This window comes from Pteronotus mesoamericanus, unplaced genomic scaffold (genome assembly GCF_021234165.1).
Source record: "Pteronotus mesoamericanus isolate MK-2021 breed Mesoamerican mustached bat unplaced genomic scaffold, CSHL_Meso_final contig_702, whole genome shotgun sequence".
Taxonomy (NCBI): domain Eukaryota; kingdom Metazoa; phylum Chordata; class Mammalia; order Chiroptera; family Mormoopidae; genus Pteronotus; species Pteronotus mesoamericanus.
The window spans coordinates 3,259,345-3,275,536 of NW_026555239.1; the positions used below are offsets into that span (position 1 = coordinate 3,259,345).

Consider the following 16,192-nt stretch of genomic DNA (forward strand, 5'->3'; position numbering starts at 1 on the left):
GACAATGGCACTCAGGACTGACCCTGCACCATTGGGGTGACGGCCACCGTTGCCCAGCTCAAACAGAGCCTGTGGCCCCAGGAGCCCTCTACACACTGGCCCTGTGCGGCCAGCCAGTGTCCCCGCTCACAGCAGCAATGACATCCACTCCCCCACCCCCACCCCGGACCAGGGGACCTGGCACTCTCCCCATCGCTCCCCTCCCTCCCCACCCCTGTCAGCTGCCAGGGCCTCCTGGCTACTACCCCCCCACCCCCCAGCCCCAACTCTTGGGCCAGGCCTTGGCCCCTGCTCCCCCTCTGCCTGGAACTCAATCCCTGCCATGGCGCTGAGCGCCAGCCTGGTATGAGAGCCCCAACGTGCTGATCAAAGGTGTCCATTCCAACGAAGGTCGATTTTAAAGGAAAACGCTTTGATTCCCCAGCTACAGAAGAGAACGGTTCCCACGGTCTTTATTTTAGGCTTGGAGTTTTGTCCTCCGATTTAATCCTGGCATCTTTCGGAGCCATGCATTTCTTTAAAGGCCCATCTGAAGGGCTGCGGGGAAGATGCAGATGCGGGCTGCTGGTTTCATCACTGAACTCCGGCCATTTGCCTGACATGAATGCCAGGACGCCACAGAACAACGGTGAGTCCTTCAGGACACACACGCCTCAAACGTGACGGCGCGTGGCCAAGTGGCTGACAAGGGAGAAGCGGGGAGCAGGCGTTGGAAGGCAGCCCTCAAACAGAGCGCGTGTACTGCGGAGCTGTTAGCGCCGTGCCCTCGGAACACTGCCATCTGACTGGCTGTCACATCTTTCAACGCCTCCGAGTGGGTTAGGGAGATGCACACGCAGATGTGCTCGCCTTGCGGCGTTTCCACCGGCGGACTGCCTGCCCGCAGTTCTCATGCCTCAGACTCCAGACCTTGGGGGTGCAGTGGCCACGCAGCAGATGTCAAACGTTTGGTCCCCGAAATGCTCAAGCTTCATGGGCTTTAATTGATATTTTTATAGCAGTCAACTTCCCTCTTGGCTGGGTTAGTAAGGCAAGTTGCTCAAACTTTGGAGCTCGTTTGAGGGTGTGGCCTGTGGCAGCCGCAGGAGACTCTGTTTCCTAACTTATACCCCCCTCCCTTCCAAGCAGGGGGCCAGCACGGGGTGGAGGTGAGGTGAGGGCCAAAGGGGTATGGTGGGGGCTCTGCTCCGTGTCTCCGAAGAGGGTACAGGAAATGGAGAGAAGGGGACAGACCCCACCAGGTGCCCCCAGCGACCCAGAGCCCACGGGGGGAGGGCCGGACTCCGGGTGAGTGACAGGGGGAAAGAGGCGGGACAAAGGGAGTCTCAGGGACTGCCGAGACCTGAGGAGGGGCCGCCACCGGCTAGGTGGTGACCCTTGGCCTGGGCCGTTGCTTGTTTTTTAAATTATAATTCTTCAGATACCCCCGGGCGTTATTAAAGTGAAACACGCTCCCTGCAGAAATTCCAGACACCGCAGAGAAGGATCAAGAAGAACGTGGGACCTTCCTGCCTCCCAGACATCACGGCTGGGAGCACGTGCACCTTCCACCCAATCCCTTCACCAGGCCGGACTTTGAAGGGAGCGTAGGAGGCAGCCTCGTGTATGTGTGGGGGTGGCGGGGGCAGAGAGGGGGTTTAAGCACCAGAAAGCTCTTGAGTGAAGCTTCTAGAAGTCTTGCAACAGGGTACCGAGTGGGAAGACTCGAGAGCCTGGTGCAGTTGAAAGAAAGGGTTTGGGGGGGTCAGGGGGAGGGGGAACCGAGGGCCCAAGGCCATCCTGGAAACCTGGCAGAGCCTCTGTGGGCTTCTGAACTGGCAAGTGACATGCTCCTATTTCCCGCAGAGAGAAGACAAGAGAAATCCTATAGACTCCCAAACCGTCTTCTCAGCTGCCTGAAACCTCACATTAGCGATTCATTCTGTGGGATTCAGTTCCCCTCCCCCCTCCAGCTGCCTTTTCAAATCTAAATGCTTCTGGCTGTCAATACACTAACTCCTTCCAGTGGGCACCTTCACCAGATCATTGTTATCCTGACTTTTCTTAAATCTCGACCTCCCCAAAGATTCCGTACCCTCGGGGCACAAAATCACTCATTGCCCTCCATCCCCCGCTTCCAGCTCCTCCACTCAGCCAGCCCGTCCTTGCCTCCTGTCCAGCCTCCTCTGTCTCTCCCCCGACCCGCCACCCTCCACCCTTACCGCAGCAGGAGGTCAGCACAGGAATCGGGTCACTAAGCTCCTGCTGTTTCTGGTGTTGAACCTGATCGGCAGACTCCTCCCTCTCTGACCTACCCCCCAGCAACAAGGCTCCACCAGCCCACACCTCCCTTCACCCTTTCTCTGGCTTTTCTTATATGGCCCAGTTCTTTAGGTTGGGTATTTATTCGTTGCCTTCGTCCGCACCTTCACCTGCCCCAGGTGAGCTCAGAGAAGCCCCCCACGCCTCTGAGCTCCTGCTCGCTCAGATGCACAGGCGAACGCCCTGCCGGGGCCGGGATGGCCTTTGGGCTTGCTAGTGGGAGAGTGGGCAGAGGAAGTAGCAGAGTTTGACCTTGATGGACTGACAAGACAGGCTGAGGTCATCAGGTGGGCAAGCAAAAGGACACCTTCCAGGCCAAGAGCGGCAGGAGCCTCAGGGGCAGGCGGTCATCCAGGCTGGCTCAAAAGTGGGGTGTGGGGGAGGGGCCGCAGCCTGCGAGAAGGGAGGTCTTATCTACACACGCTGCAGTGAGGGCCCAGCTGGTGGTGGCGATGGTCAGCAGCTGTGCGGCGGACACCTTGGGGACCATCCCCCGCCCCCAGACGCACAGGTCGCCTTCAGGGCCCCTGGCTTCTTAGGACAAGGTCTGAGAGGGGAGGAGCTGATTCAAAGGGCACATATGTTTTAAATTTTAATACGTGCTGCCAGGTCCTGCAGAAACGGGCCCTTGGACTCTATGGAGAGCGCTGGAAGGAGCACCTTCCCTGCCCTGGGGCCTGGACTGTGCCCACTCGCTGTGCCTTTTTCCTTCCCCTGGCCCCGGGCCTCAGAGGGACTCCAGCTCTGCCCCCGCCCCTCCCCCTGCCGCCGCCACCGCAGCCCACACAGTCCCGGGGCTTGGGTGGAGCAGGTTCCTGCTGGGCCCACCACACACCATCTCGTCCCCATGGTTCAGGCCCTGCCAACCCACTGAGGAGTCCACTGAGACACGCCATCCTGATGCCGCTGGCCAGAGGCCAGCAGAGGAGAGCGCTGCGCGCCATGACGGGGAAGCTGGGACTCGGAGTGTTCGGGCTATGTTGCCCAAGTCTCCTCAGACCCAAACCCAGGCCTGCACGCCACCCTCACGGGGAGGCCCGGAGCTTCACCTGCCAACTTCACACCTACTTCCACCCCTTCCCCTCTCCAGGTTCGCCCCAGTCACCCCTCGCCTTCTCTGCCTGGGGCCCCCACCCCTGCGCCTGACACCCACACGCCCACTATAGTGAGTCCCTGCCTAGATCCACACGAACAAGGAAGCAGGTGGAGGCCCAGGGTCAGAGGGAGGGTGTGGAGGCAGATCCTATATCCAGGCCCTGTTTGCCCAGACCCTCCCCGGCCACGCTCTCCTTCACCAGACCTGAGGGTCTGTGGCTAAGGCCCAGGGGGACCAGAAGGCTCACACCCATACGACCCCTGGACCCCTGACACTTGCTTCTCTGCTGTCCATGCTCAGAACCACTGCTGCTGGGTTGTCTGTGGCTGAGGCACCGACGTGTCCTGTCACTGCTAATGCGTCCGGGCACCCCCGGTGCCAGCGCCACGCTGGGCCCTCCTGCCCTCTGGAAGCCCCCAGTGCACACGGGGAGGCAGGCAGCCAGGGGAGAAGCAGCCGCAGGGGGCACACGTCCCCTAGTGGCACGGAACCCACGTGCGCCTGGAGACCACACGTGAGCATTGGCAGCCCCGGATGGGAAGCACCTGAAACGTCCAGCATAACTAAATAAACTGCAGTCTGTTCATTCAGTGGGACTTTCCACAGCAGGCGTTGACAAACGCATTCTGCAAAGGGCCAGACAGTAAATATTTTATGCTTTGCAGGCCATATGGTCTCTATCGCAAAGACTCAACTCCGCCGACGGAGGGCAAGAGCAGTCATAGATGATCTATGAACGAGTGTGCGTGGCTCTGTTCCAATAAAACTTTATTTATGGACACGGAAATGCGAATATTGTATAATTTTCACATGTCGTGAAACACTCTTCTTTTGATTTTTTTCCCCCAACCATTAAAAAATCTAAAAACCATTCACAACTTGCAGGCCAAACAAAAAGGCCATGCGCTGGGTTTAGCCCGTGGGCTGTGGTTTGCAACTCCTGCTCTTTAGCAGTGAAAATAAACTTCAGCCACACCATCAACTGGATACATCTTCAAAAACATAGCAGTGAATGAAAGAAGCAGGTCACCAAAGAAGATACACAGTACCATTCTGACGATACATACAAAGGTCAAAAACAGGTAAGACTATATCGCAGGGAAATGTAGTAAGGGGAGAGGGGTGCTTTGAGGGGCAGCACAGTGGCTGAGGCACCTGAATGTTCTCTTTCTTGACCTGGGTAGTAGTCACACGGGACTTTGTTTTATGAAATGTGTTGTACGTTCCTGTATGTGTGTTATATGTCACAACTTCAAACGAGAAAGCAGTGACGGTAGGACCTATAGCCACGGCGTCTGAACCCCTACCTGAGAGGCACTGGCAATCCGCCTGGAATTACAGCCCAGCGCAGGTCGGGTCCCCCTGCCCTGCTGGGGGCTGCAGCTCTGCAGTCAAACCTCGCCTCTCGCGTCCCTCGTGGCAGCGCATCTCTGGGCCTCCCAGCCTTTACCCCTGCTGGGCCTGCCGCCCACCTGCCTGGTCTCTCTCCCTCCTCTCTCACTCCCTGCCCCTCCAACACTCCCCCTGCCCCACCTCCCGCAGAAGGGTGCTTCCCCTTGCCCGCCTCCACAGCTCTTTATTGATGAGACAAAGATGAAAGGCAGGGGCCAGTGCTGTGAGAAGGAGGCAGGAGGCTCCTGACTGCCTTTTGGACATCAAAGGGGGCGATGGCACCTGAGTCAGAGCAAACGGGACCGACTGGGGAGGCAAACCTGCGCCTGGAACTCCCGCCTCCGGTCAGGGGTCATTTCTCCAGGCACATCTCCCTGTTTCCATCAGGCTGAGAGCGAGCACTGGGGCTTGTTCACCTCTAAGCTCCCCAAGGGCCTAGAACGGTCCTCCTCCATGGATATTTGAGAAATAACACAGCCCGGAGTTCGGCAAAGGCCCGGGAGAGAAAGAAGACTGGCATTGGCTGAGGACATCAAGGCTCAGGAAGATGAGGTGGCTTGCCTGAGCTCACACAGCAGTCCATGGAAGAAGGCGGGACTTGAACCTGGTCTGCCCGGCCCCAAAGCCCTTGGAGGTGACCGAGGTCTGGCGGCAGCAAGGCTAGAGCAGGTGTGCGGGCTCAGGAAGCTCACCTCTGCGAGAGCAGCTGCCCACGAGACCCCAGGTGGCTGCCGGGCCTTCTGAGGAAAGCAGAGTTTGCAGAGGGCTCAGGAGAGCCGAGGAGAGCAGGCCTGAGGCCTGGCTCACCGCAGAGGGCCCCGAGGCGCCATCCCAGGGTGTGCTGGAGGCCACCGGAAAGGTCAGAGCCACCAGAGGAGCCCGAAGGCTCATCCAGATGACAACTGAATCTCGCATTTCAGTCGGCTTCAAAGGCCGGCAGGCGCTACCCCTCTGAACCCTATCCACATGGCCTAACCACCGGTCTCACGTGCTGGCAGGCACTGCTGTCACACCATCTAACAGATAAGCCACTTGACGCACAGCGGCGTTGAGAACCAGTCCAGGGTCTTGGGATGAGTTGCGGAACAAGTTCAAACCCGGGCTGATCGCTCCTGGCCTGCCCTCGACCCTGCATCTCACGGCGGTTTAGGCATCACCAGGCTGAGGGCTGAAGTCAGGGGAGGCTTAGGGGACGTGGGAGGGGCCGGGTTCCTTCGTCCAAGCTCAGAGACAAGGGGGGAAGGGTGTGCCGCCACAGGGGCGGAGCTGCAGAGGCAGGACCGGGAGTAATGGGGTGCTGTGGGTTGCTCCAAGAGGTTTCAGGGACCACAAGGCTGACTTCACCTCTTGTGAAAGAGCAGTTTCTTTTTTTTGTAGCATTTGCTGCAATACAGGGGGAAATCTGTTGTTTGTTTGCAGTCAAGATGGTTACAAAATCGACTTCGCAGCGGCACCTGCAAAGCCTCTTCCAGATTCCGGGATGTGGCTGGTCCCTTCTGGGGAGGAGGGACCACATGAAGAGAAATGATGGGAATTTGGGGAAATTAAGTTAAAAATGGCTAAATGTGAGTTCAAACGCATCGTCTCCTCAGGCCGTCTTTGCACTGGCCCATGTCTCAGGGGTGGGAGGTGGTGCGAGGTGGCCAGACTGAAGGACAGACGTCACCAGGGGCCTAGGTTTCCAGGCCTGCAACATGTTCGGCTCCTGCCTGACGGGGGTGGGGAGGAAGGGGAGATTTTTCCTTGAAGAACGTTTTTTACAAAGAAAGGCGAGAGGAAGCTCAGAGCCCATGGCCAAGAGTCCTAGCTCTGGGCTCAGGCTGACCCGGGTCTGAACCTGACCTCTATTCAGCCGCTAAGCCTTGGACACGCTACTTGGCCTCTGCCAGTCTCCATTTCCTGTTCCTCAACAGTACCAGCAGGGAGAGCACCCCAAGGGCGTCTTGAGGGGCGCCGGGTGTCAGGGTGAGTGCGAAGCTCAGAGATTCATGATAATAGCAGCTGTTATTGTTCACATATAAACAAAAGGTAGAGGAAGAAGCGGAGTGGGGCAGCTTCTGGAAGCCTCGTCCAGGTCTGGGTGAAGAGGAGGCACTGCCGGAGCCTGCACCGCGGGGGGAGGAGGCGCCGGTCAGCGCTGCCCAGGAAGACACTGAGCCGAGGGACCCAGTGTGGGCAGCCCCAGCGAGGCACACTCCCGCGGCTTCCCTGGCCTGGATGAACTCACCCCAAGGCCACCCACCCCAGGTCCTGACTTGGATTGGCGCCACCCAGCTTCCAAAGGGGCTTGGGCCCAGGAAGGGGGCCACTGCGTTGGCCCCCCGAAAGGCCTAGCTCCCACTGTAAAATAATGATGTAGCCTCTGGTCGTCTTTCAGGAAGTGGGTGGTGCCATCCTTTCTGGTAACGGTGACAATTTTGTGCTCCAGATTACAGTGCCCTGGTGGCCAGCTGCTGGCCTCCCTTCCTCTCCCAGGCTGACCCGGGCAACAGCACCGAAGGTGGCTCTGCCACTTGGCAGGTTCGACGCCCTGCTCCTACCTTGGATTCCTGGGGGGTGAGCTATCCCTCCCCATTGACCCCCCCACCCGGCCCCAGTGCCCTGGCTGCAGCAGAGCCCACCCACCTTGTTTAAGGGCAAGAGGTCAGGCAGTGAGGGCAGGGAGGCTGTTAGCACAGCATCGAACGAGGAGTGCTGCCCCCACCTCTTCAAAAGCCACCTTGGCGAGGCATTAGCTAAACATCTCCTGGTCCCCAAGGCTTCCCCTGTGAAGTCTGCTGTGTTCAAACGCAACCAGAAAATCCCCCCAGACCAGACAGGGATTAGCTGCACGGGCAGGGGGGTGGGGGGGCGGCGCAGCGGGCGGATGAAAGCAGCTCCACTGTGCAGGGCCCGGAGGGAGCTCACGAGGAGACAGCGTACCTGTGAGCAGCAGGGTCCAGGGGGACAGCAGCAAGCCCAGGAGCCAGGGGGCTGTCAGGGCGCCCCGTGGGGCCCCACGCCGCACAGGCCGGCTCTCCATGGGGCCTCCTGGTCAGTGTCTCTGCTTCCTCTTTAGTTCCCAGGAGGGGACAGCTGCTGGCGGCCACAGTTCCCCTTCTCGTTCCCACCAAGCTCCTCCCTGGCCACCGTGCTTCCTCAAGGCCTGTCTCAATGACCCGCCTCAAGCAGTAGGAACAGCCCCCGGCAGGCAGGCGCCAGGTGAGGCTCTGGGGCTCTCTCTCCTTCTGCAGAAGAGCTGGGCGGGGCCTAGACCTCCCAAGCCACCATGTGGGTGGGCTTCTTCCCTCCTGACCCCTTTCCAGCTGGGGGCCGGTCCAGAAGACACGGGTGACAGAGGGAGCACAGATTTTCGAGAGGAACTCCAGGGCTTGGTTTAGCTGCTCACTCCTGAAGCTGTTTAAAAATGTCCCTGCTCACACCAACTTCCCCTTGGGAATAGCCCAGGAGCCCCCCGGTGATGTGCTCATCAACGAGCAGGGTTGGGGCTGAGGGGTGCCAGTGAGTGGGAGGATCCAGGACGGAGCAGATGAGTGACGGAGGAGAGGCACACATTCCCAGCCCCACATGGTGCCACAGCTGGTCATTAACCCAGCTAGGGCCACCCTGGGTCCCCACAGCAGCCCAGCAGATGCCTCCTCCCCAGCCCATCTGAAACGTCTTTCCTCCCTGTGGCTTCCCTAAACCTGAGCACACCCCTCCCCCACCAGGAGACGCATGAATTTCTTCCTCATCTGGCTCTGGGCAGCAGCCCAGTCCTCACAGCCAACAGGCACGGACTCAGGGGCGGTAACTTCTTGCAGACTGGGAGCCCTTTGCCCTCGGCATTCTGGAGCCCAGCACAGGGCTGAGCTGGATGGGACAGGGGTCGGGTGCTGCCTAGGTGACTGGAGGCGCAGAGGGAAGGGGTGGCGGTGAGGAAGCCAGCGTGCTGGCACTCAGCAAAAGGGGGGTCATAGGTGGTTAAGTTTCATATGCTGGGCGCTTCACCTCCTTTCTCCATTAAACAAGATAAATGTCATTATCCCAATTATGTGAAGGAGGAAGCTATGCCCCCCAAGAGGCAAAGCAACTTGCCCAGGATGAGGGCAGATGCGTGGGGTCAGCGAGTAATGCCCAGCGGTGTGAGGCCCCAGTCTTGCCCCCACCTCCTGCTGCAGCCCCCACAAACGGCACAACAGGGTCCAGTTCCCTTCCTTCGAGCACACTTCTCCCCTCCCCAGGCTGCTTTGCACATGGACGAGGAAAGCCAGAAGGCAGTGCCCACCGACGCCAGGAGCACCGGGCGGACAGCGCAGGCAGGAGCGGGATGGCCCACCAGGTGAGGAAGACATGTGAACGCAAGACCGTTCCCAGCAGCTGGGGGCCGAAGGGGACCCCAGCGGTATTGACTGTTGATCCATCACGATGATACATGATCGCACATGCCGCAGTGAGACACAGATAATCTGCTCCGCGCTGTTTCTGAGCTCCTGGGGGGAGCAGGTTGTCTAAGCACTGCGATGCCACGGTGATAGACGGCACGTTAATGCCTCTGTGCGGGAGGGAGCGTTTCAAAGGCTTCGGCCTGCGCCTCCAGGAGTCTCTTTATGACTTGGCATCAGGAGGCGGCCAAGTGCCAGCCTGTCTCAGAACACAGACACGGGCGCCAGCTCCGCTCCTGCCCATCACCCCGACGCTGTCCGCCGCCCCCCTCCCCGCCACACAGCCTTCAGCCCCCTCGCATGGCAGCCACGCGCTCTCCTGTCCGCAGCCCTGGAGACTGGGAGTTTGGCCGCCTCTGGGCCTGGGTCCCACCCATGGCCCCCTGCCTGTCTGGCGCCTCCTATTTGTCGGCCTCCCTCCGACAACCCTATGCAGAGCGCAGGGCCTGCACCTAGTACGTGCTCAGTAAATGCTAGAGCATGAATGGATGGGTGAATGGGTGTCAGGGGGATCCAGCGCCTTCCTCCCAGGCTTGCGGTGTAGGTGGGTGTCTAACAGCAAGCCTGGCACACAGTAGACTCCCAATTGGCTTCAGTGGGATGGCAGGACCCGCCCCAGGCAGGCCCCTGGGCTGGGCAGCACAGGTGTGGCAGAAAAGGAAGAGGTGGGTGCGGGGAGGGGACTGGAGTCTCAAGTCACTGATTTGTTTCTGAGCCCCTGGGAGCCACACAGCCACAGCCTCAGGGGAGGGGCAGCAATGGGCCTCAGCAGCAGCCTGTAGGCCCAGGCTCTGCCATCAGGGCCTCAGGAGCCGGGTGACAGGAACCACAGCGCATTCAGGAACCTCAGTTTCATCAAAACTTTCCATCTCTTGCCCCTGCAGGTGTGGCTCAGTGGGTTGAGCACCGGCCTGAGAACCAAAGAGTTCAGTTCCCTTTCAGGGCACATGCCTGAGTCATGGGCCAGGCCCCAAGGGAGGGGCGAGCAAGGGGCAACCACACATCGATTGTTTCTCCCCCTCTCTTTCTCCCTCCCATCTCTAAAAATAAATAAATAATTTTTTTTTTTTTAAAAAAAAAACAACTTTCCATCTCCTCTCCTCCTAGAGGACGCGGAGCAGTGAACGCGCGGGACTTGCATCTGTGAGCATGCCCTCCCCACGCCCTGGCGGGAGCCAGTGGGAGAAGGGGCCGGGGACATGGGCTCTGCTGGCAGAGGGAAGGGGGCAGCCGCCGGGCCTCCACGGCAGAGTCTGCAGGGTCCCTGGGGGACAGCGCGTCACAGGCTTGTTCTCGTCCAGGCCCCTGTCCACCCGTCCACCTATCGGCTGTCCCTCACACGGTGCTGAGCGCCTGTTTGCACCAGGGCGGGAGCAGGAGCCCAGCACAGGTGAGCGACAACACCTCAGAGCAGCGCCTAACGCCACCAGATGCTGTCAATCAAGTCGATGTGATCCTCACTGCAATCCCACACTGTGGGTACGGTAGTCACTTCCTTTTTACAGATGAGGGCACTGCAGCACAGGGAGGTTAAAATCCAATTACCCGAGGTTACACAGCCAAGAAATGTGTCCGGGGGGAGCGACTCAGGATGGCCCCAGACTCTGCGCTCCCAACCACTGCTCCGGCCCGCCTCAGTGGCAGAAGTGTATACAGAGCAAAGAGGAGGGCTTCATGGAGGAAGTGGCAGCCCCGAAGGAGGAGGAACTGGGGGAGTCCGGACGGGCCTCGTCCACTTAAAGACTAAAGCGTTCCAAACTGGACCGAAAAGGTTCTTGGGGTCCCCCCGCAAGACCGTTAATAACTAATAACGGTTATTAGTTTAGTTCCCACATACACTTGGTAAGTGCCTACTGTGTGCCAGGCCGTGAGTGGAAGTGCAAGACGTAAGTCATAGTTTTGCCCTCAAGGTGCTCCCTGTCTAGAGAGGAAAGCAGACGCGCCCACACGCACCGCAGGCAGGATCCCCACCCGTCCCAGGGCGCGAAGGAGGGCGAGCGAGGCAGGCCCTGCCCGGCCATGGCAGGCTTCCGACGCCCACCTCCTCCGCCTCTCCTCCCGGCTGCACTGCGGGCAGCAGATGCACTAGGAAGGGACCGCTCTCCTCGCTCCCCTTGCCAAGGAAAGCTACTCCCTTCCTCCCCACAGACTCCAGCCGCCAGGAGGAGCCCAGCAGCTGGAGGGGCCTCCTCACAACGATCCTGGTGTCTGAGATCCACAGCGGCCCACTCCTTAGGTTCTTGGGGTCCCCACTGCCTGGGGATCTAGGATGGGTTGGTTGATTCCCTGTTCCCTTCTGTCTTCCTCAAGCACAGCTGCACTGGAGAGGGTCAGCGTGGGGATGGCCCCCTCCCCTCCTAGCGACACTCAGGTTTGCCTTCAGGGTCCTCCTTTCTGCACCGGGGAGCAATGGGCCCCTGCCGCACTGGGGCAAGGGCCCTGACCGCTAGACCCAGAGGCGGGACTCAGCTTCTGAGAATCAGCTGTGCCTCGGGTGAAGGAGACCCATCGAACCATGGGCTGGGCCGGCCCGCAGTGGACCAGCCTCTCTGCTCAGAAGGGAGTGAGCTCTCCGTTACCGGAGGTGTGCAAAACCCACCTGGAGGCCACCCGCCCAGCGTGCTGCTGGGGATTCCTGCCTGGGCTGGAGGCTGATCTGGCCCCACCTCCAAGCCCCTTCTGAGCCCAAGCTGCTCTGTGTTTTCCCCTGTTTATTAAGTATTTGTTTCATACCAGACACAGTTCCAAAGGCTTTTTCGTGTGTTGACTCCTTCAGTCCTTACTGGAACCTCAGGGGGGAGGTGTTACTGCCCCTATTTCACAGATGCAGAAACTGAAGTTCAGAGAGTGTAAGCCACCTGCCCAAGGCCACACAGCAAGGAAGCAGTGGGGTCAGGGCCTGAGCTCCTGGGCCGTGATTTTAATCACTGTGCTCCCCTGCAGTGCACTTGATTCTCCCAGCGGAGCTGGTGTCATAACCCTCACCCGACGGAAGTAGCAATGGAGAAAAACAGGGTGGGCGGTCTGCGTGGCGTCAGGGCGGGGATGAGAGGAACACCTGGGACCCGAGTCCAGGGTCTTCCCGTTGGCCGTACCCCCAGGGCTAGACCAGACTTTCCTTGCTAACTTGGTTGGGAAGAGGCAGCAAGACCCAGTGCCCCCACCCTCCTCAGCCCCTGCCACAGCGCTTACAATCCTGAAGCTCTGCAAAAACAAAGGCAGCATCACTCCACAGCCTCGCGCCCACGCTCGTCCTGTGCCAAGGCCTTCTTAGGGTTAGGTCCTTGGTACAGCTGTGTCCCTAAGAGACAAGCACCGACCAGGAGGCACGTCACTGCAGGTCCTCGGCGGCGGGCGCTCGAGTCTGGAAGGTCCAGCACTGACCGCGCCCCCCCTTTCCTTCCGGCCACCAACGGGCAGCCCCTGGTTGTCCCGTGTCAGCAGCGCCACCTGGTGGCCCATGGGGCCGCCCTCACCTGCGCTGTCTTCTTGCCGCTTCTTCACCCTAGGGGTCTGCGGCTGCCCAGCAAGGCCAGGTCAGAGCTTGAGGGGCAAAGGATAGAGTGGCGGAGGGGCGCGGCGGGGAGTGGGTCAGGGCAGGCAGGACCAGGAAGGTGCTGCGGCTGTGGGAAGGGAGAGCAGGGCGTGCCAGCGGTAAGACCCCGACACGCCTCTCTAAGGTGCTTCCTGGGCACCGGCAGGAGCCTCCTTCACGCCCGCTCTGTTCTAACAAGCCGCAGCGCCCGTCCGGGAAAGCTTTGCAAACTCCTCTTAGGGAATCATAGGGCGGAGCCGGTTACAGCCACCAGGCCAACCAGTCCCGCGGCCACGCAGTGACAAGCGTTCTGGGCAGCGTTCCCTGCAGTGAGTTCAGCCAATTAAGAAACCGGCCTCCCGGGAGGCTAATTCAAGCCTTGTCACCCCACACAGCTCTTTGGTCCTATGGGGCAGAGGCCTCAGTACCCTGTGGGCAGAGGAGCGTGTATGGCAGCCGCTAATTATGCAGATTCTTAGCCCCACTCCAGAGATTTGTCTTCAGGAGACTTCGGAAGGCCAAGGGATCTGTATTGTAACGTAAGCCTCTGGTCCCCACATTGAGAAACTGCCCTCCTGAGGCAGGCCCCCTCGGGTATGGGCAGGGTGACCGCAGCTCGGCCACCAGCCAGAAGGAGCTCTTCAAAGAGACTTGGTTCTCCCTCCCTCCCCCGCCCTTTCCCTTCCTCCTCCCTCCCTCCCACCTGGGAAGGCCGGCATTGTGTCCTGGGACCCTAGAGCAAGACCCCTCAGCTTGCACCTTATCTCCTAAGCCAATGGGGGCAGGTTCCTCATCTACAATACGAAAGAGGAGAATAACCCCCTAGTACCATGGACTTGAGCAGCTGGAGTCACAGCGATGAAAGCATTTTGTAAATACGACATTGGCTGAAAGCAGCTGTTCTGCCTTGAGCCTTTCCTCAGGGTCTCTTTCCGAGGGGCTTAGGGGATTTGCAGAGAACAGTGAGGGTCCAGAAAGAGGAGACGGGGCGGGTACAAGGGTACGTGGTTATCCACAGATGGGGAAATCTGTGGAGGAGGCACAGGGGGACTCGGGAAGGTGGAGAGAGGGTGGGGAGGGGGGCAGGAGAAGGAGGACCCCCACCCAGTGTGGAGTCTGGTCTTGGAGCTGGTTCCCAGTAGGGCTCCAGAGGTGGGGTGGGGAGGCTGGGTGGCAGCAGGGGACCCTCCCGGAGGCTCGCCCACCGGCACAGCCTGGCTCCTCAGGAAAGCTCGCTCACTCTCCTGCCCTCCCCTCTCCTCTCTGCCCAGCAGGTTCTCTTCGCACTGTCCTGTGGCTGGGCCAGCTCCCTCTGTCCCCATGGGTCACAGTCAGGAGGCCTTCGGCTCCCAGACAACAAAGAACCTGGGCCAACACCCCTCATTTCTGCAGGGGTCCGCAGGTCCCTCCAGTGACCCACAAGCACTTTGAGTCACTTCTTCCTTCATTCAACAAACCTCTCCAGGGCGTTGCTCGGGCCAGGCCCTGCCCTGGGCACCCCCATCTAAGTCACAGCCCAGCAGGAACCCAGCAGGAAGGGGACACAAGCCCAGAGCGGGCTTTCTGCCATGGAAGCCCAGGTCCGAGCATTCACAGAGCCTCACTGGAAGCTTCTGGGAGTAGAAGAGGGCAGGCAGAGGGGGCTGGGGTGTCGGGTCCAGGCCTAGCCGCTGAGGCAGGAGGGGGCACTCGGGAGCCGAGCTGGGAAGACCTCCTCCCCCATCCTGTGATGAAACTTCTCTCTCTGGTGTCAACAGTCAGAGGAACAAAACCATTTCTTTTTCCGTTAAAAAGACTGGTATTGCGATCAGTATTGATTTCTACTGGTTTCATTTCGCACATACAGTTTCCAGGCACACGCTGAGCGAAGCCGCTCCCTGGCCAGTCCTGGAAGCCGGGCACCATTTACGCCGTGGTCCCTGAGCAGAAAGGCTCTCTCCGGAAGAGAGTTCCTTTGGAAGTCTGGAGGCTTCTGCATTCGCTGGGGTGAAACCGTTCTCTGCAAAATGTCCCCCACCCTGGAGAGGTGCTGTGGTCTTTTTAGGAAGAGAAGTCTCCAAAGGACGAGCTGATCGACAGGAGCCAGTCTGTTCTCTGTCGGGTAGGAAAAGGAAGGGAAAACTCAGCTGAGTCTTGACCCTAGGTCACCTGACCGGACACCTCCACGAGGTCACGGCAGAGCAGCAGCCCCAGGGCCCTACGATTTCACTCCCCCAGCAGCTTTCTCCTGGGAAATTCCCCACCCCTGCTGAGGAGCCAAGGACACATTTTCAGGCGTCTCTCATCTCACTTGGGTGAAAGGATTCCTAAGCAGCAGCCTTCAGCCTGGCAGGGCGCCTGGGCCTGAGTCACCCCTTCCCTGTGCCCTGGTGGCCAGGACTTTTCCTTCCTCCCCTTCCCACGTCTATCTGCTGACCTTCGTGTCAGCACCTCCGGAAGACGAGATGCGCTTGAAGCGGCAGGTCCTGCGCTGCCTGTGGGGGGCGGGGCCAGACGCCTTGCTGGAGGCGGCTGAGCTCAGAGTAGGCAGGGGTCACGCTGGCCGCTGGCCGAGGGCCTGGACCTCCGCGCCCACAGCCTTCCTGCCTCCTGGACAGCACCCCCCCCCACCGGGGGGCAAGCCTGCTGCTGGGCCTGGCCTGTGTTTGTGGGGAGGAGGCATGGGGGAGCCGTGACCAAAGAGGGAATGGAAACTCCTCTCTGCCAGACGTTGGGCCGCGTCCGCCCACGAGCCACCCTGCCAGGCGGGCTCTATCATGCACGCATCTTACAGATGAGGACGCTGAGGTTCGGAGAGGGAAATTCACTTTTCTGAGGCCACACAGCCATTGAGGGCAGAGCTGGGGTTTGGACCCCACACTGCCTGCTCACGAGCACTGACTTGTGACAGCCTTTGGGGGTGTCTGCACTCCCAGGCTGGACTGTGAGCTCTAGGCAGCCTGTCCCCTATCCCAGCCCCTCGCCTGCTCCACCTGCAGCAGCCCCTGCTTCCCCGGTGAGGACAGCGTCATCTTTGCAGTTGCGCCGGCCAAGCAGATGTATCTCTTGAAGGAATGAACAAGCTGGGAGAGGCGTCCCTGTGTGGGGCTCTTTCCCTTGATACAGAGGTGAAAAGGGCCCCACAGGGAATTCTAATCAAATCACTAACAGATTAATGGGACTTCGGTTACAAACTTGTAGATAGTGGATGTCAGAATCTGAAAACATAGGATTTGTCCCCCCTGGGAAAGAACTGGCGAACACGAAGCATTATAAATAGGCAGCTTGGCCTCAGATGGAGAGTTTTCCCTTTAATTCAGTTCTGCAGGTGACTAAGGGGTACCCACGGGCAGGGTTCCATCCTAGATGCTGAGAACACAGCAGGACAAAGATACCACCCCCACCCCACCCCCATCCCTTCCTGTCCCCCTAAGCAGGACTCCAGACTCCCATGTCACACACCTC

The 16,192-nt window shown here is 59.6% G+C and overlaps 1 protein-coding gene across 2 annotated transcripts in view; it reads right to left on the reverse strand.

The window, feature by feature from the left end:
• The window catches only part of NFAM1 (NFAT activating protein with ITAM motif 1), a 31,045-nt gene extending 23,217 nt beyond the window's left edge, over positions 1 to 7,828 (reverse strand). For both annotated transcript variants that reach the window (XM_054582561.1, XM_054582560.1), the window contains exon 1: positions 7,712 to 7,828. In XM_054582561.1, coding sequence (XP_054438536.1) covers positions 7,712 to 7,811 — 100 coding nt within the window. In that variant the 5' untranslated portion in view covers positions 7,812 to 7,828. The remainder of the gene's footprint in view (positions 1 to 7,711) is intronic.
• Positions 7,829 to 16,192: the final 8,364 nt, after the last annotated feature.